At 39.8% G+C, this 18,977-nt stretch overlaps 4 protein-coding genes across 8 annotated transcripts; 2 read left to right on the forward strand and 2 right to left on the reverse strand.

Moving 5' to 3' along the window:
- Positions 1 to 258: 258 nt before the first annotated feature.
- Positions 259 to 5,759, forward strand: LOC103997541 (uncharacterized). The gene is made up of 6 exons (XM_009418792.3): positions 259 to 536; positions 1,193 to 1,597; positions 2,857 to 2,942; positions 3,037 to 4,738; positions 4,991 to 5,192; positions 5,285 to 5,759. Exons 2-6 carry the CDS (start codon positions 1,231 to 1,233, stop codon positions 5,496 to 5,498), a joined length of 2,571 nt encoding a protein of 856 aa, XP_009417067.2. The 5' UTR covers positions 259 to 536; positions 1,193 to 1,230; the 3' UTR covers positions 5,499 to 5,759.
- A 459-nt stretch (positions 5,760 to 6,218) lies between these two features.
- LOC135592843 (outer envelope protein 39, chloroplastic-like) lies at positions 6,219 to 12,592 on the forward strand. Its single transcript, XM_065082536.1, has 11 exons — positions 6,219 to 6,501; positions 6,608 to 6,674; positions 6,758 to 6,793; positions 6,879 to 7,023; positions 7,201 to 7,359; positions 7,607 to 7,677; positions 7,751 to 7,829; positions 7,901 to 8,016; positions 8,107 to 8,254; positions 9,595 to 9,664; positions 10,484 to 12,592. Exons 1-11 carry the CDS (start codon positions 6,462 to 6,464, stop codon positions 10,639 to 10,641), a joined length of 1,089 nt encoding a protein of 362 aa, XP_064938608.1. The 5' UTR covers positions 6,219 to 6,461; the 3' UTR covers positions 10,642 to 12,592.
- Positions 11,821 to 13,038, reverse strand: LOC103997543 (uncharacterized). Its single transcript, XM_009418795.3, has 3 exons — positions 12,661 to 13,038; positions 12,375 to 12,482; positions 11,821 to 12,301 (listed from the first exon to the last, which is right to left on the reverse strand). The coding sequence occupies exons 1-3, from the start codon at positions 12,970 to 12,972 to the stop codon at positions 11,990 to 11,992; spliced, it is 732 nt and encodes a 243-aa protein (XP_009417070.2). The 5' UTR covers positions 12,973 to 13,038; the 3' UTR covers positions 11,821 to 11,989.
- A 1,849-nt stretch (positions 13,039 to 14,887) lies between these two features.
- Positions 14,888 to 18,829, reverse strand: LOC103997544 (glycosyltransferase BC10-like). Of its 5 annotated transcripts, none has more exons than XM_065082538.1 (4): positions 17,380 to 18,829; positions 16,543 to 16,753; positions 15,318 to 15,444; positions 14,888 to 15,242 (listed from the first exon to the last, which is right to left on the reverse strand). In XM_065082538.1, the coding sequence occupies exon 1, from the start codon at positions 18,553 to 18,555 to the stop codon at positions 17,437 to 17,439; it is 1,119 nt and encodes a 372-aa protein (XP_064938610.1). In that variant the 5' UTR covers positions 18,556 to 18,829; the 3' UTR covers positions 14,888 to 15,242; positions 15,318 to 15,444; positions 16,543 to 16,753; positions 17,380 to 17,436. The 5 variants fall into 5 exon arrangements, with proteins under 5 accessions (XP_064938610.1, XP_064938611.1, XP_009417072.2 ...); XM_065082539.1 differs by adding an exon at positions 16,125 to 16,466 and having other exon boundaries at positions 14,888 to 15,444; XM_009418797.3 differs by adding an exon at positions 17,180 to 17,299 and having other exon boundaries at positions 14,888 to 15,444.
- Positions 18,830 to 18,977: the final 148 nt, after the last annotated feature.

The following is an 18,977-nucleotide window of genomic DNA, read 5'->3' on the forward strand; positions in this document are numbered from 1 at the left end:
GACAAATATTGATTTAGTCTCATTTATTTGAGTGTTGATAATGTTATGTTATAAGATTTTGGCCTTAATAAGAACATTCAAACATTAGATGGGTTTGTACATCTTAACGGCAATCTTAAAGCAGCACTCCACGATATCACTTGTTTGGCAATCTTGACGCAGCAGGAAAGAGTAACGGCAGCGGATCGCATTTATGTTCACCCCCGGCACGAAACGGCAGCAGGAGGGGTTACCGAATCAGACGGGGTATATATGACGGCGAGTTGCCCCGTTATGAGTGGCGTTAACGTCACCCAGACGAGGGTTCTTATCGGGCGTCTCCCAAATCGCTACTCGCCACCGTCCCCCCAAACCGGCACCGCGGAATCCGATCTCTTCGAATCAAATCGGAGGCCCCAACCCGGCACGCCGCCAAAATCCATGTCACGACACGCGCCGCGCGTCAGGGAATCGCCCGACTCGCCGGATCGGTCGCGGCGATATCGGCCCCTCTGAGAGGGGAGGCCCGGCGGCGTCTGCGGCAGCCCCCTGCTTCGGTAAGCTCCTGGTGCTTTCTTCCTCCTTATCTTTCAGGGATGAATAGATGGTAACGGCTCGAAACCGGTTCTCTGTTTGATCCGTTCTTTTGCTTTTTCTTCTTTTTTTCTTGTTGGTATCTGTAGTAAAAGATTTGTTTTCTAGGTTAAACTGCCTGTGATGAAATGCCAAATTTGTGGTTTAATGGTGTAACACAAACGTTAAGGGACAATTTATACGGATTCAAGTGACAATTATCTGGCATTGTAACTTTTCTCAATTTCATGCTTAATTTATTTGTTTCATGTCAACCCTACTGCAACCATCTTTTGGAGATAAATGCAAACATCAAAGAATTTAACTTACTTTTATATGTCAACCATGTTACTAGAAGTGAAATTCAAGGGACTAGTTTGCATGCCAACTATGATAAGGAAAGTTAGAAAAGATCTGAAGCTGCTGCTTATTGGATTCCAGTCTCATGGAATTATTGCAATTTTGTTTAACTAATTCTTCAGTGTACACATAAGTAAAAAGAAAGGCAAATAGATTATGAACCCTTCATTATGTACCATGAATGTCATCAACATGTAATCTTATGTTACATAACTCCTTGAGATCACATGTTTTTCCCTTCATGGTTATTAATGTTTAGATGGTATTTTCTTTCGTACAGGATATATCTTGTGGGGTTCTTGGTTTTAATATAGCAAAATGCCTCGACCGCCGGATATAGGGTGGCAATATGGTACCATGATAGGGGGCCATAGACATCATGTCAAGTGTAACTATTGTCACAGGATCATGATTGGAGGCATTACACGTTTCAAGAAGCACTTGGCAAGCAAAAGAGGGGAGATTAAGGGTTGTGAGGCTGTTCCTAAAGAAGTAAGGGAGATAATGGCACATCACCTGGCCACAAGGAAACCAAGGAGACCAAACAAAAGAAGACGAAAGACAGCTGAGGGAACTTTAGCAGCACCAGCTTCTACTAATCTTGGCATGGAATCTGATGCATCTGATCCAGACATGATAGATGCTGGACAAGAAGTACTGACCTTTAATGAAGCAGAAGTTCATTGTATGATACCATCATTTTGCATTCTTCTTCTTTCTCAGAAGATAATATATAACATGAATTTTCTCACTAATCAAGATTGTCAAAATGCATAAAGTGGTATCTTTTTGCAATCATAAAGATATTCGGACTTTTGGAGTCTTTTTCTTGTAATTTACTTGTGAAATCCTTTTGTGTATTTGCTTTTTGATGTTACTAATGATTAGAGTAATCTTCCTATCTCTAATTCAGATGAACGATTTGATTCAATTGCTAACTGCTTACTAGTATATTTGTTTTGGTTTTTTGAATTGTGCTAGTTATTGGTATGCCTTTGTGATTATCATCAATGAATAACTTCTGCTGATAAGGCATACCTGGTTATTATGTGCAATAGGATGTGCATTAGCTGAAGAAGATTGGAGCAAACTGAAAATCTTTTTTTGTCTTGAGGACGTAAGCTTGAAATAACACACTTGAGGCAGCTCTGTAATAAATCTTGTCAGTCCAAATATTTTAGTTCTTATGCCTCTTCTTTGTTAGTGTGCTTTCTTTTATGACGGACATCTTTTGGTTGTTGTGTCCCATCTTGACTTTTTATTCTTTTTGCACTTGACTAAACAGTTACTGCCAAAGTATCTGTTTTAATCGCTAATATAGTTGATCAAAAGGGTCTAGTTTAGATCTAACAGTATCCTAAAGTTCTAATAGGACCATAGCTAATAATTTTCATTTCTCATCTATATATGATGGGATTGTAAGTCTGAAGGCCCATGCTTGAATATTTTCTTTAATTTTTTTGATATAGTTAGCTTGTCTATTAGTTTAATTCTCTAGTTGATTGTTTGGGAGGGCTTTCCTCTTTGAGCTGGAGAAATGCTTGAAGTCTTTATAATAAAATGATAGATTAGACACGTTTTGCATACATGTTACTTTAGCTACATGTAAATCTTCATATCATTTCCTAACAATCATTATAGACCCATAAAAAATTCTGCTGTCATGGTATTCCAAGTTACATACATTGTCAAACTAGCTATTGAATAGCAACAAACTGTGATGTCGTATTTCCCATGTTTATTGTAATTGTATATTTTAGAGTAACTTTGTTTTTCAGCCAAATTAGATGCATTATTCTTGTCAAAAATAATTTCAGTCTCTTTGGGTGAAATAAGTGTTTGACTGTTGAAGGCTTTTGGTGTATCATTAGCTTTTTGCACCTAGTCTATTCGGGCATATGGTTCCTTTTTTCTTAAACTTATTTCTCCTTTTATCTGATACAGCTCAAAGAACAGCTGAGCAACAATTTGAAGTTGGGACAAGGGGTTTCTTAGATGCTTTTGCAAGTATTCAATACAAGGATGAGCAAGTATGTTGCTTAGAGTGCTTCATTTTTATTTTTATTTTTTCGGTTGACTTGATTTTGTTTACTATCTGCTCTTTTCCTATTGCAAATTTTGAAGGATTTCATGCCTCCTAGAGCCACTGATATCGGATGGGTTCATGGTGTAATGGTCAATGGAGATCGACAAAAGATAGAATGCAAGTATTGCCACAAAGTAATCTTAGGTGGTGGAATTTCTCGTCTTAAACAACATTTAGCAGGAGAAAGAGGAAATATAGCACCATGTGACCAAGTACCTGAGGATGTCAAAACACAAATGCAACAACATCTGGGCTTCAAGGGTTTGGAAAATTGTTCTATCCAGCAGACTATAGAAGAATATAATGGTGATGCTCCTAATGCAACTTCAACTTCTTCAATGGCTGCTTCTTATAAAAGAAGAGAGAAGGATGTCAATGAAGGGAATTCCAACAAAAGAAAGAAAGCGGATATGTTATATATTCCGCAGGGCTTGGCACTACCCAAGCCTACAATGCACCTTTCTTTTGCTTCACAAGAGAACACAGACCAAGCTGATACTGCGGTCGCAAAATTCATGTATGAAGCTGGTATACCATTGACTGCAGCAAATTCATTGTATTTTCAGAGAATGGCTGATGCTATTGCTGCAGTAGGGCCTGGATACAAAATGCCTTCGTATCATTCCCTCAAAGGTAAACTATTAAGTCGATGTACCACTGAATTAGGAGAATTCAGTAAAGAACTTCGCAAGTCATGGGAAGTGACAGGCTGTACTGTCATGGTTGATAGGTTGAAGGATACAGCTGGTCGATCTATAATAAACTTTTTTGTCTATTGTCCAAAAGGAACTATGTTTCTCAGGTCAGTGGATGTATCTCACATTGAAACTAATTTGGATGATCTTGTTGATTTATTTGAGAGCATCATTCAAGATGTTGGCTCCAGGAACATTGTACATTTCTTATCTGATAGTGCACCCTGGTATAAAGCTGCAGGGAAGGTACTAATGGACAAGTACAGAACCTTTTTTTGGAGTGTGTGTGTGAATCATTGCATTGAATTAATGCTCAAAGGTTTGTGTGAAATGGATGAAGTGAATGGGACAATGACTAAGGCAAAGAAGATCTCTCAGTTCCTTTATAATGATGCATGGCTCCTTGATTTGCTGAAGAGGAATACTGAAGGAAAAGATATAATTCGACCTGCCATGGCACAATCTGTGATGGACTTTTTAACTTTACAGAATATTTTCTCTTTCAGAGGCTCTCTTCAGCAGATGTTTGCTTCTAATACTTGGGAGGAGTCAGTGTTATCTAAGCAGAAATTGGGAATGGATGTAAAGGACATTGTGTTTGATTTGCAATTCTGGCATTCATGTGGTAAAATAATAAAGGTCTCTGAACCACTTACAAGAGTTCTATGCATTGCAGATAGTGGAGAAAAACCTTCAATGGGATTTGTATTTGATGCATTTGAAAAGGCAAAGAGAGATATTCTTTTGGCATTTGATAACCAGGAATCTGATTGCTTGCGATATTTGGAAGTCATAAATCATGTACGGGATGAATTTCACAGCCCCCTGCATTCTGCCGCTTGTTATCTAAATCCGTCCATTTTTTATAATTCCAAATTTTCAATTACTAATATCATTCAAAAAGGCTTGCTGGATTGCATTGAGACTTTGGAGCCTGATCTGACAGCCCAAGATAATATTACAAAGCATAAATCTTTTTACGAAGATGCTCTTGGCGACTTTAGTCGACCAATGGCTTTAAGGGGAAGAGAAACCTTGCATCCAGGTAACTTTGTTTCTTATAAGTTATAATCGATAAGTGACTGAAATATAAATCTTATTGAGCAAATCTAGTGCTCAAGACTCTTTCCGAAGTAATGTCTGGAGAGGATTAGTGTATGCAACCTTACCCAACAAGCTATAGTTTCTTTACTACCTTCTAGTGACAACTAAAAGCACTGTGAGGTTTATAGTGACAATTTATTGTCTAAGTTTCAATTTTCCATGAATGATGCATTGTTTGAAAAATTGTGTCCAGCGACGTGGTGGTCTATGTATGCATCAGACTATCCAGATCTCCAGCGTTTCGCTGTTAGGATTCTGAGCCAGATGTGCAGCATGACTGCATTCAAGAGGAGCACCTTCATCAATGACACTGTCCATTCAAGTAAGAACAGAATTGAAGCCGCGACGTTGAATGATCTTACTTTTGTCCATTATAACCTGCATCTTCAACAAAGGTAAGTTTCAGAACCATGTGTTTGCTTTTTAGTTCTATTTTGCGCTTGGGCAAAGAAATTACCTTTTACTAAATCTCAATCAATATGATTAGGCAACCGGTGGCAACCGAAAGCAAGGGCTTTAAGAACGAAGAACATGACCTGATAAGCCCAGACAACTATACTGCAGGAGACTGGATTGATGACCCTGGAATGCTCGAGATGGAAGGCATCAACTTGTTAGATGCTACTCCTATTGCTGCAATTGATAACGTCGGCAATTCAAGTGATGGCAATCTTGTTAACAATGATTTAGTCACAAATTAAATGTAATAGCAACCATGGCACCACAATGCTGACACAGAAAAAAGTACCATTTGAGCTATATTTCATTGTGAAACTGAAGAGTATATGTGGACATTGTTGTGTAGAAGTTTGTACATCTGTTTATCAGGTGACTTCCATTTCTGGAGGGGTTTCTTGTCGGGTTATTGTTGTAAATTGAGTTTTCTGGATTTAGGAACCCAATTTCCATTTTTGTTCTTGATAGAGTGAAGGCTCATAATCATATTTGAACATTATTTTTCATTCGGGGTTTTCATATGTCCATCCAATCAAAGTAAGAAAATAACATATTTACTCTTCTATATATATATATATATATTCTTTCAAATCTTTAAATCTTTTTTATACACTCAAGTTAACTATGTTATCTATGATTTGAAGAAAATATAATCTTTTAAATACCTAAAGTATCCTTTATTACTTTCATCAATTAATTGTTTTTTTAACATTTATAAAGGAAGATTAACTTTATATATATATATATATATATATATATATATATATATATACTTAAATTTAGAACGATAAATACAGAAACCATTGTCTTTGGAAGCATATATGTTTTAGTTACATAAGACAAGTTTAGAGAACAACTGATATGACCCACACGTCAACCGTTACATAAGAATTTATTAGATCGGTATATCGGAATATTGTTTATATTCGGACCGGTTTAATCCGAAACAACGGCGACATATCATACCTCCCATTGGCACGGGAAGACCTCGGCCTGATCGCGGACGACCATCCAAAGAAGCAATTCCAGACCTCCATCATCCCCGCCCACGAAAAGCATCCATAATCCTCATACAAATCGCCGCTGGTCTCCCTTCGCCTGCAGAGATCGCTGCTGGGAGGCCACTCGTGCCTCCGCTCCCACCTCCCGCAGGCTCCGTGTGTGGGTCCGATGAGTGGAGAGGCAGCCGTCCGCTTGCGGAGCTCTGAATGCTGATGGGCGCTCAAAAGAGCATTCATGCCGGTAAAGGTTGGTTCTTGTTCGAGTCTTCGCCTCGTCGTTCGTCCCTCTTTTGGGCTCAAGATGGCCTTTTTTCTGATCAAAGATTTGATCTTGGTTACGTATTCTAACCCAGCTAAGATAGACTTCAATGTGGACCTTACTCAGAAGCTGTGTGTTGCCCTCTTGTTGCCCCATATCAGGTGCTTCTCCGGTCATTTCAACTCAAGATCCATTGTTTCTAATAGCACATTGACTGAAATCCGATTTTTTTATTGTTGTTTAGGCAATCTACCGATCCCTTCTCGCAGGTTATTGCGAGGTACTGCTCTTTACTTCTGCAAATCGTTGTTTTTTACTCCGAAATTTACATACTTATGCTTATGTTGCTGTGTTTGTTCTGCTAGACTTTCCATCAAACACCCCAATCTCTTTGGAAGAAACGAAAAATTGGAGGTACTGTGGAACAAAGGCCTCGATGATTCAAACATTCTCATAGCATTCAGGCGCCCAAGGCCTGATTGGACGTCACAACAGTCGTTTACCATTCAGGTTGATGTTTCGTGTTTCAAACCTTTTGGTGTATTAAACAATATCTTTTGAAGGTTAAAAGAAGAATGTTGAGTCTTCTTCAATAATTGGATGTTATTATTCTTGATAAGTTCTTGCATGGCTGCATTATTATAATTACATTGCTTCTTACCTGTGTTGTTGTTTACTGTCATTCAGTATTCAGTGACTCCTGAGACTGCAGTGCATGGGTTGCCTGTTGATCATTTCTCTCACTCAGGGAGTGGGAGTGTCAATCTATGCCGCTTCTCAGCAGGTGTTGATTTCAATGAGCCTTCTACTTCCCACTGGAGCAGCACTACTGGCATCAAATTTGAGGTGGTTATCACTCTTCATTGCAGACATTATTGTGATGTAAATAAACCATGCATAACTGTAGCAAAGCAATTCTTGCTGCTTTTTACTATGGATTAAGTGAGTTTGGTCTTTTTGCACTTCACTAATACGATGGGAGCCATAGTTAAATACCATATTTTATTCCTTCTTCCCTTTCTCCCTTTTTTCTTCCTTGTCACAAATGACCTGGGAGATATTATGACCTTTTCGATCTGGCAATTGTGTGCAGCATGTTCATCCAATCAATAATGATGGCCATATGATAAGCAGGGATGTTGATGGATTTCCCATAACTTCCAGGTATCTAAACTTCCTCAGTAGCTGTCACTTTATTATTTAGTTTTCATATGCTCATCATTATTTTCTGGTTCAGTGGAAACACTTATGATAATATGGTCATTCTGAAGCAGGAAGCCCAATGTGCAATTGCTAGTGATGATAGTTTTACAAGAGTAAGTCAGATGACAACCTTATCTAATTTTTGCAGCTGTATTAGTAATCCTTATGTTTCTCTATGCATTAGTTAAATTTTCAAATGGAACAAGGACTACCTCTTTTGTCAAAGTGGCTTATTTTCAATCGATTCAAATTTGTTGCTTCGAAGGGATTTAAATTGGGCCCCACTTTTTTGGTCACGAGGTATTGCATTTTTCCTGTTCTTTTTCTCTTTTCTACTTTGACATATCAGTTGTCACAAGCAACTCTAACACTAATTTTTTAATCTCACAGCCTGAAAGGTGGTTCGATTGTAGGGGACATGGCACCATACCAAGCGTTTGCCATTGGTGGAATTGATAGCGTTCGAGGTTATGGTGAAGGCGCAGTTGGCTCTGGAAGATCATGTCTGGTTGCTAATAGTGAATTTACAATTCCTGTGGTATGTGAGTCATCTCTAAGAATGCATATAATAATATCAAGTTTCTTTCACCTCCAAGATGGGGCATCCAATGACACCCTTGGACACTGGTATCAATCCCATTCTTCTTTGTAGAATGAAACTTTAGGAAGAATTAACGTCAAACCTAAAGATGAGGTTTACAAGTTATTTAGCATCAGAATTGAAACCTAAAGGGGAGGGCCCTTGTAAGTAGAGATTAGGTACCCAAAGAAGGAAAATCCAAGCTGGAGGTTTCCGGTAGTTGTATGTAGGTCAGTTGATCCATGTCATAAAGCTTGAGAGTTGAGATTGTCCCACTTGACTGATTCAAGCCGATTTATTCAGGGATCAGTTGCATCATAACTGATCTTGGGTCTCAGGATCATTGATTTTCAAGGGTTTGAACTTTGCAGAGTGGATTAAGACTTTGGACAATTCTGTTTTTATCCAGATCGAACTCAGTTATTATTATTATTATTTCTCGAATCTTGGTTTTAGAGATTCTTTGGAACCTCCAAACTTCCTGCACGGGGTCATGAAAGTAGTGGCATTTTGTTCAAAAATTTGTAATCATGTGACATTTTCATCATAGCTTTGCGAATTTAAGATAATCATGGTGACAATGATCACGGCAGGAGTTGAAATTTCTGAAGTGAGTTTTGGGAGTCTATCCGCAATCTAGATAAGGGCAAAACCACCTTGTTAATGGATTTATCAAGAATGCCGAATAACTCAATGAATGAATATGCCCACGTTTTCTCAAGTTTATTGTGCATTGTTTTTTATTAACCTTTCTAACTTGGGTTTCTCTTTCTTGAGAAAGAGAAAGGGTATTCATAGACCTAATCTAAGGGGAAAATAGTACTTTATAGCTGGGAAAATAAGGACAAATCACTGGAAGATGTCCAGAGAAATTAGCCACTTCAGACATTTAAAATTAAGACTAAAATGCAATAGACTTCCCTGCTTCCTCCCTGTTTTTGCTTTGTCCAGAAACCTTTGTATAAGGTATTTAGAAGTTTTGATGCCTGATCAACTCTCTGGACCACTAGAGATTGACACCCATTTCTACTTCCAAGTTGACTACAGGCCCTTGGTCCCTGCCTGGAAAGGAAGCGTTTCTTTGTCTCTTCTCTTGGCTACATAGTTTTACACAATCGATTACTCTAAGAAGTTTGTTACAGTGGTATTGTTATAGTTGTTACTAATCTTTGTCCATACAACTGCATGATGACATCTCATTATGCTTTGATGTTATTATCTAAGCTGCTTCCTGTCCCTTGGATTATTGCTTTTGAACAAATTGTTTAACGGAAACATGGTTTTTTCTTCTGTGATAGACAAAGGAACTGGAAGGAGCCATCTTCATGGACTGTGGAACTGACTTGGGCTCTTCTCGGCATGTCCCTGGTATGCTTTCACGATTTTCATAGCTATTTCTTCCCATATTTGCACACAGGTAAATCCTTTTCTTTGCGAGGGACTGTGCGTTTAAGTACCATGTAAGAATCCTTGTAATGGTCTTACATACCGTAACTGTGGTTCCAAATCTTCTCATGATAATGTGGGGTGCATGAGCATTCTGATGTTGTTCTGGAAAAAAGTCGGAGCTCTTCATATCTCTTTTCCCCTTCCATAAGAATGAGAAATTACTAATCTCAGTGAATTAAAAAAATTATTTAAGATGCTTCAAAATAACATTGCATTTTTTTTCTTGGTTCTATCTTCTTCATTTTGATACACAGTCCAATTAGTTTCTAGCTTAATGCGCAAGATTTGATTGAATCAGATGGAACCATAAACAAGTAGAACATTGTTTTCTTGGAAAGTTAAAAAGGTCAATGAAAAAATTGCTAATCATTTAAAACTTCATCATGTCAAGGTGTTAGGCTGGTTGAAGTAGGGGAATTTCTGAGAATCAATCTGGATATTTACTGTTTGCAAAAGCTTCGTTTCACAATTGCGGGCATCTTTTTCAGTTGATTTTGTGCCATTTCATGCTTGAATGAAATATGCCACCTTGCTTGATCTTTCTTCTCCTGCATTATTTTTGTTAACTTCAAACACATTCCGATGATTCTTCGTAACATTGAAATTCCAAGTTTTTTTTTTATTATCATTTTCCTTATAAGTGTTAATCCGAATAGTTTATCAGATTCACTTGGTAGCTTCTCATGAAATACTATGCAAAGTGTAGCCCATTGATGGTTTCCTTGGATGAATGCTCAGGTAATCCTGCCCTTAGGCAAGGAAAGCCTGGGTTTGGAGTTGGTGTTGGATATGGTATTCGCTTCAGCTCGCATTTGGGTCAGCTTCAGGTTGACTATGCGATGAATGCCTTCCGACAGAAGACTGTTTACTTCAGCATCAACAATGTTAGCTCATGAGGTATTTGTTTCAAGTCTGAGATATCCTTGTCAAGTATTCTTTCTTGATTTGCTAGTTTTAGGAAGAAACAAGAAGGCTGGTAAGAAGGTGGAAACTTCTCCATCAAGATCATTTTATGTTGTGAACAAGGAGCTTTGTTGGTTCGAACTGGTACATATCGATCGGTATATATTGGTTAATGATCCTTGCATGAAATAGACTTGGTATCACTTGTGTTTTTAGTTCTTTTTATTAGGATTACCCTCCTCTCTCTCTCTCTATATATATATATATATATATATATATATTTACTTGCACTCGTCTCTTAGGTCATGTATTAGTCCGTCTGATGCTTCCGTTTCTCCTCCGTGGCCATCTTCTCTTCTCATTTTTCTCTTCTTGGTGTCGTCTTCGTCTCTCTCTGCTTGCACTCGTCTTTCTTCTCATTTTTCTCCTTTCGTCTTCTTCTCTCTCTACGTGGACTCATCTCTTAGGCCATGTATTAATCTATCCGATGCTTCTCTTCCTCCTCCATAGCCATCTTCTTTTCTCATTTTTCTCTTCTTGGTGTCATATTCTTCTCTCTCTGCTTGCACTCGTCTTTCTTCTCATTTTTCTCTTCTTTGTGTCGTCTTCTTCTCTCTCTGCTTAGACTCGTCTCTTAGACCATGTATTAATCCATCCGATGCTTCTCTTCCTCCTCCATGACCATCTTCTCTTCTCAGTTTTTTTTTCTTTGTGTCGTCTTTTTCAAGGTATGCAATACCGTACCGTATCGATGTTTCGAGATTGGTTCAGTATGGTATGGTACCGTGTACTAAGTGGTATACCAGGACGTACCGAATAGTACATCATAGTGTATCGAGCGGTACACCTAATTTTAAATATTTTTTTCTCTCTACTGTAGTACTGCTTTAGTGTAACACTGTAGCACGTTAGCGGTCCATGTATCGGTATACCGTCGGATCGGTACGTATCGTTCAATTCAAAATTATATACCATGGTCTTCTTCTCTCTCTGTTCGTCGGTACCGTAGCATGTATTGATATACCATGTGTTTATACGTCAAGCATGAATTGGATTTGTAACGATCGATTATCGATCAACACATATCCTTAGTTTAAGCTCCTGCATTTTTATTTATTTTTATAGTAAAATAAAAAAAGAAAACAATTAGATGATTCAGATTTGACTATTCATAAAACACAAGCAGAAAATGGTCATTTCAATAGCCTATAAATGAAGATCCACAAACACCAGCAAATTCACTCTATAAAACAACACAAGGATCAGAAGGAGACACCACCACAAACACAACTACGCTTCAGTGGTTTCAGGACTCGAACATCCATCCACATCGGGTGGCAATCAGAAGATCTTGTCGTGCTGGCCGGTGAGAGTGTTCTTAAGGTCCGAGTACAGTCCATAGAGGGAGTACTGCTGCAGCTTGGAAACCTCGTACCATGAATTGAGCACAGCATCATGCTTGTCTGTGCCTGAGAATGCCAACTGAATCCCTATGCTGCAGTCCACAGAGCCACCCTGGCCTTTGCAGTTGGGAGCTTTGATGGCGCAGCCCTGCTCCCTGAGACACACAAACGATGACTTCCCTGAACATGAAGAACAGCTACCTGTCTTCCAATGCAGATCTTGAAGCGTGCCCTTGTGGAATTCAAGCACCTACATATGGACAACAAGATGGAAGGAATGTGATTGCTGCTGTTCTCGGTGATTCAGAAGGCGTGAAGCATACCAGTGTGAAGCTGGTGATGGCATATGAACTGTTGCCAACAAAGACGGGAGAGGACCTTGCTGCATACTTTCTGCCGGCAAATGCCACCATGAATCCACCACTATTGATCTGGAAAGCAAAGAAGTAGTTGTCTGGTTAATGATTGATTGATGTATTTGTCTAGCGATACAAGAACAGATTTAATGTGATATTCGAAGTGAAATTAAGCATATTTATCAGCTCGGTTGAGATATTCGATTCATATGTACATCAAAACAGGGGAGATAAAAAGGGGGATGGATCGTACGGAGGGGTTGGTGGTGGTGTCGACGGTGAGGAGGGAGATCTCGTCGACCTTGGGGCGGAAGACGGCGAGCTGAGCGCCGCGGGTGGAGAGGGAGAGGCGGCTGTCGCAAGGGGACAGCTGCAGGCTCTGGTTGAGGAGGAACGAGTCCCGGCCGGAGAAGGCGATCCCGAAGGTGAAGCCGTCCCACCGCTGGACCTTGGCGTCGGCGCAGGGCTGGAACACCGAGTTCTTGTCGCCGGCCTCCGCCGGCATCGCTACCATTGCGGCCGCTGCTGCCACCAGCATCAACGCCATCGCCGCTGTCGGCGCCATCCGGGATCTCCCGCGTTGGTCTCTTGGCAACTGTCGATGGATGGAATGAGATGGCGGAAGGAAGGGGAGACTTTTTGTCTGCGTTTTATATTGCTATTTGGTCAGCTCGGGTGACTCCAAACGACGCTCTTCTTGTTGTCACGAAGTGATGGCCTGACAGTCTTCGTATTCCTTCCAATCACGAGACGGGTAGATGAGGTACCAATACGATGACGAAGTGTCAGTCTTTTTAAGCCTTCCACGCTTCTCAAAGAATTTTTAAAGATTAATTATATATTATATATTATATTTAGATGAACGATATAATTTATATTGAGATCTTTATAATTCTGAGACTGAAATAAATAATTTTATTTATTTCATAAGCACGAAAAATATAAGCACGAAAATAATAGATAAAAAATTATTTTCAATGTCCCTTTCGTTTTTAATATGTTGAAATTCGTTAGAAATAAAAAAATATTAATTTTTTTTTTCTAATACTTTCGCATCAATCTTGTGGTGTCATGTGTTTTCCGTCGCAACAGATGATTTTAAGATAAATAACATTATTTGTTTTACTTTAGATAAATAACATTATTTGTTTTACTTTGAGAACTACAAGGATCACGATGCTAATAGGGTCTAAGTGTATGAAGTAATTTATAATTAGCTTGATTTTTAACAACTCATGCTTATTCTAATTAAAAATAAAGGGAGAAAAATCATTATTTTTGGATTATCTTTATTATTATTTTTAACAACCCATGCTATTTTAGATTTTCTTCATTATTGTTTTTTACAACTCACGCTTATTCTACTATGGAAATAAAAATAAAAATCACTAATTTGGATTTTCTTTAGTATTATTTTTAACAACTCACGCTTATTCTACTATGGAAAATAAAAATAAAAATCACTATTTTAGATTTTCATAATTCCAACCTTTAAAATCCATATGTTACATGTGAGCCAAATGTTCTTGTGATCAAGTCAAATTTTGGACCCCTTATTAGAACCCTACTATGACACAAACATTGATTCCTTATCATCAATGATTGAGTTGGCTTGTGGGATATATGTGGCATGCAAGTATCCTATGAGGTTTCTTATGCATCTCCTCATTTATTAAAGCATTTATAATATGGACTCCTACTGATATATTTGCAAAGGTAATTAAGACACAAACAGATGCAACATAATGATGGCTGTTATTTTGTCACCATCATTGATAGAAGCTGCTGCATATTGGTTGCTAAATGAAGTGTCCATTAAACAATAGGACAAAGTGTTGTTCCTAAGGGAGTAAAGAGTAACTTTCTTCTGGTCCTACAAGCATTCTGGTCAAACCTAACCACTTGTAACCCCATAAATTCTTGCATGGAAAACATTAATCTGAAAGCTATTCTTTGGAAGAACTCATAGTTGACAATGTAAGATTACTTGGATCCAAGTCCATTATGCTAAATGTCAAGTAATTATGAAAACATGAAAAAAAAAGTATAGAAGCATTAGGTTGTAAGTGAGAATACACTAATCCACTAGGCTGAACTACTGTTTCAGACTAGCAGTTCAATCTCATAGCCTAAAATAGTAGAATTAATGGATCAATTATCTATGGCATGGAATTAGATATATTTCTATGCAAAGAGCAAAATCACATGTCCAATTAACAATTGGTTGAGGACCCAAGAGTTACAATTATCTAATATACCTATTTCTCCCAACCTAATCTCCTATGACTTGTATTTTATAACTTCTCTCAGCAATGCTAATATTTTTCATCATGCTCTTCACAAGCTGTTCACATGTAAAGAGGCAAGTGTGGCTCATGAGTCAAACAAACTAGTTGCAATACTTGGAGCGGAAGAATGAAGAGGAAAAACTTCTGATGCCTCAGTCAAAGATGACCCACTTACACTAGCTCAAACCAATCTTGAAGTCAAGGGACAAAGACCCAGAAAATAAGGATATTAGGTAAGAGATCAATAGACAGTATCTACTTGTGCCAAATAAAACAATGACAGAGTAGTTCCTGGAAGAAACTTTAAGACAAGGTCATTATGATTCTGAATGTAATTGGTGCAGAAATTAATTATAAATAGAACATGCAACTACATGTGACTAGAAGCTGATGTGTTGCCATTCTGTTCCTTATGACAGTGAAGCATTTCTGAGTCACTGTCCCACAGGTTACATCCTTGTGGCAATGACAAACAAAGAAGGTGGTGACAGGCTTATGACACATTCCTGAAGGCTGATGTGGTTTTTCCACTGGATAAAAAAGATGCCTGCACCACCAAACTTTACCAAGGGTTTAGGAAGGATACTGATGCATCTTTAACTCCAATATCAAGAGAGCAAACCTGCTTCAGTTAGAAGTGGTGACCATGATAAGAGTTTAACCAGTATAGTTTGCCTCTGCCGAATGCATTCTTTCCCAAGAGAAGCGATTTTTTTGCTCAGATTCTGTCAGATGATTCCCTCATTCACCTGCATAGCACATGCAGAGTTCTAGTATTTATATGCGCAATTGTTCATCCAAGTGGGAGAGATTAACCTAGGAAAGTAATATTTCACTTTTCTTCAAACCAAAAAAACCTATTAAAAGAATGTAACTCACATGTAAAGCACGTGGTAACACAAAAAAAAAATAAAGTCAATAAATGTGTAGGCTTCCATAACCAACAACAATGACTGATAAAAGAAACGTCACATTCTTCTTAAAAGCAACTTTATATAGTTTTCCAAGTGATGCAATGCGAAAGGAAATACAAGCCCATTGTGTTGCTATAAGCACATTTACATGGCACAGAAATGGTTTGGTATTGTTTTCCCACTCATTTCCAGTTTACCCATCTAGCTCTGAGAGTCCATATGATGTCAGTACCCTTTTCGATGTATATATTTTACATGCAGGTGCCATTGTTGAGCTAATTATAGGGATGACAAGATCAGAAGGAAGAAATGGATGGACCCCAGTTAGAAGTGGTAGACTAACCACCATACCCATTACACACTCAAGTCAGGAAGAAGAAGTTCCTTTCCTACACCAAACTAGTCACTTGTTCTGTCTTGTGAGGAGAAAAACAAGGCACAGACAGTGGAGACAGGAAACAAGAATAGCAGAAAGCAGAGAAAAAGTGAAGCCAAAAAAGTGCACGAGTCCCTACCAGTCTTCTAATCCTTCTCTGGTCAAGTGGACCCTCAATATTGAAAGGAAGAGCTTATAGCTATTGGCACACAACCGACGTCTTATTAGGGCTTTGCTAAAGATAAAAAGGAAGAGATTCTATCACACTTTGCCCACGAAAATATTTACACAAACACACTTAGAATATGGAAGGAAGAATAATAGAAACATAAGAAGAGAAACGAAGACGATTCCCCTTTTGCTTTGGCCACACACACTTGGAATATGGACGAATCCTTGGCTAAAATTGGATGTTAAGATCTTCTAACCATTTTCTTCTGTAAGTCAAGTGCTCAATTGTCAACTTTGTGGTAATCAAATACTGAAAACATGATCATGGAAGATAGAATTAGTTCAACCAGCAAATTCTCAGGTTAAAAGATGATGCTAAAATTTACCATTATTATTGAACTCTGTGTAGATACAAAAGTGCTTTACTATCCCTTGCACAGGATCATGATGCTAATAACTAATGTGGATGTCTCACTTAAGCCATCTTGGTTCTTCCTTGCACTTTAGACCAGCATCATCTTTACCAGTGACAGAGATGGGGTTCACAAATGAAGAGGAAAAGATGGATCAGCTTTAGCCATATACTCTCATCAATCTCTGCAACGAATAAGAACAAGAAAATAAGTCAAAAACCCTGAACAAATCACAGAACTCAAGTAAGATGGAACAACACATGAACAAAACAATTGAACCGACCTTTTCTAGCAAAAGAAATAGCAAATCAGGTTATCTATGAAAAAGAAACTTAAAACAGTGCAGAAAAGAAAAACAGCTGAGTCTTAATTAATTCCTAGCCTTCAATCAGCTAATCTAGGTCTAAGGTGCTGAAAAACAAAAATCAGCATTAATCGAAGACAAAAGTGGGACTAATCTTGAAATATTATATAATTTCATGTCAACACAAATTCTGGGTGACTAACACTTCAGAATGCAGGAGCCACTCCCATTTCGTTATGAATGTTGCCTAATGCCAAAAACAAAGGAAAATTAATAATGACAGAACACCCTCAAACACACCCATACCCAGTTCTAGCACTGCTGTGATGAGAAGTAATATCCCAAATTATGCATATTACTCCTGTTCCAAGGTCCGCTAAGCCAACGATATGTAGTCTGGGTCTATATCCGATGCGAAAATAGCTCCTTTTACACAATCATCAACAGATTGATTAAGAAGTTTCACAAAGAAATGAATTTTATGAAATAATAGATTAATTTCATACCTCATACATTTGCCTAAGCACCAATCCCTTAGCTGCAGACCGCAACCAAAAGAGGACTCAATCCCGAAAGATAGTAATATCCACAAGCTCGAGCAGGGGATCAAGGCAGTCCGGAGAGAACTTGCGTGCAAAGAGGTAGGAGTATGTCGAATTCGACCTCCTCAACTCCTTGATTAGATCACCGGATATCTCCGGTGGCCGGTAAGTGTGTGGGTGGCCGCCTATGCTATCGGTCCAGTTCACCCTGGTTAGCGTATAATGAGTGCATCCCTCAGGGTCCTGCATCTGGAGGAGTGTCGGAAAGTAATGTTCCTCGGGGTAGCAAGAATCTTCTTTGGACTTGAGGCATGGCATCTTGAACTTCTTCCACAACCGTCGGTCACGCACCACCATCACCGCGTGCCGCCTGGCGAGGATAAAGAACTGCGAACCCACACGGAACTGGTCGAAGGTCACTTCCGGGAGCATCACATCGTCGCCACGAGCGACATAGCGGTCCCACAGCCCCGGTTCGCCGGAGAGGATCTCGATAAAGCTCCGGTGTCGGCGGCGGAGGACCCCATCGCCGTTGGTGGCCAGCGGTACGTCAGAATTAGCGAGGACGGCGTGGTAGGTGAAGCGGAAGGAGTGGAGGGGGACGCAATGCTGGGAGAGAAGGGCGAAGAAGGCGTTGGTCGGGTCGTCGAGGAGCGCCGCTGCGAGAAGGCGGCGCGCTGCTGAGATGAGCGTCGGCGACGCTCGCTGCGTGGCCTTCGCCGGGATGAATCTCCCGAGGAAGGAGGGCGTTGGCGGGAGCAAGAGACGCGCGGAAGGGTCGGCGTGGACGTACACGTTGAACAGTCGCTCATGACCGCGGAAGAACCGCTCCCAGAGGGGCGCGAACGAGAGGTCGGAGTTGGTCAGGAACATGAACGCGATCTTGGGCGGCGCCGCCGCGTGTCGGCGGAGCCCTCCGCCCCCGCCGGCGGACGCGAGGGTGGCGCGGCGGAAGAGCGCGAGGTCATCCATCTCGTCGCGGTTGGGGATGCTCGGTAGCGTCTTCGGCGGCAGAACCCGCGGGGCCAAGACGAAGAGCACCGGGACCGAAACCAGCAGCAGGAACGAGATCACGAACGGCGACGAAGAAATCATCGTCTGCTCTCGGTCCTGCTCCATATTCCGACACAAAACCTTCATCCCGACAAGCAAGGCAAAGGATCAAGGATCAAACCTTTAGGGTTCTAACTTCTAAGCAAGCATTTAGAGCGGGAGAGAATCCGAGATCGAAATCTTCGACGAAATGGATAATGCGAGGCACCGATCGGTTCGTCTCAGTCCAGATTTCTCCGTCTCCGCATCAAAAATCCCATCCTGCCGCTGGAGAACGGATTAAAGTTCGAGGATTCGTGGGTCGGAAAGGAGACGGTGGAAGGAGTGACGAAGGGTGGAGGGATTTATGTTTGCTTGTCCCTTTCCCCATTTCCCATATATTAGTTTCTTTTCCTATTATCCTTATATAAATTATCACGTTTACCCTATCATACGCTACACAACTCTTTTACCTTCGATTCCATTGGATAAAATTGACGCCAGTGTGATATACTTAGGTAAGTGGACAA

This window comes from Musa acuminata, chromosome BXJ1-9, assembly GCF_036884655.1.
Source record: "Musa acuminata AAA Group cultivar baxijiao chromosome BXJ1-9, Cavendish_Baxijiao_AAA, whole genome shotgun sequence".
Lineage (NCBI taxonomy): Eukaryota > Viridiplantae > Streptophyta > Magnoliopsida > Zingiberales > Musaceae > Musa > Musa acuminata.

Excerpts from the sequence above, each read along its gene's own strand:
- LOC103997541 (XM_009418792.3), top strand. The coding sequence starts at position 1,231 with ATGCCTCGACCGCCGGATATAGGGTGGCAATATGGTACCATGATAGGG. Across the intron at positions 1,598-2,856 it reads TAATGAAGCAGAAGTTCATT|CTCAAAGAACAGCTGAGCAA; the intron begins GTATGATACCAT and ends TATCTGATACAG. Across the intron at positions 4,739-4,990 it reads AAGAGAAACCTTGCATCCAG|CGACGTGGTGGTCTATGTAT; the intron begins GTAACTTTGTTT and ends AATTGTGTCCAG.
- LOC103997543 (XM_009418795.3), bottom strand. The coding sequence starts at position 12,972 with ATGGCGCCGACAGCGGCGATGGCGTTGATGCTGGTGGCAGCAGCGGCC. Across the intron at positions 12,483-12,660 it reads ACACCACCACCAACCCCTCC|ATCAATAGTGGTGGATTCAT; the intron begins GTACGATCCATC and ends TTTGCTTTCCAG. Across the intron at positions 12,302-12,374 it reads CCATCACCAGCTTCACACTG|GTGCTTGAATTCCACAAGGG; the intron begins GTATGCTTCACG and ends GTCCATATGTAG.
- LOC103997544 (XM_065082540.1), bottom strand. The coding sequence starts at position 18,555 with ATGAAGGTTTTGTGTCGGAATATGGAGCAGGACCGAGAGCAGACGATG.
- LOC135592843 (XM_065082536.1), top strand. The coding sequence starts at position 6,462 with ATGCTGATGGGCGCTCAAAAGAGCATTCATGCCGGTAAAG. Across the intron at positions 6,794-6,878 it reads TTCTCGCAGGTTATTGCGAG|ACTTTCCATCAAACACCCCA; the intron begins GTACTGCTCTTT and ends TTGTTCTGCTAG. Across the intron at positions 8,017-8,106 it reads CCCACTTTTTTGGTCACGAG|CCTGAAAGGTGGTTCGATTG; the intron begins GTATTGCATTTT and ends TTAATCTCACAG.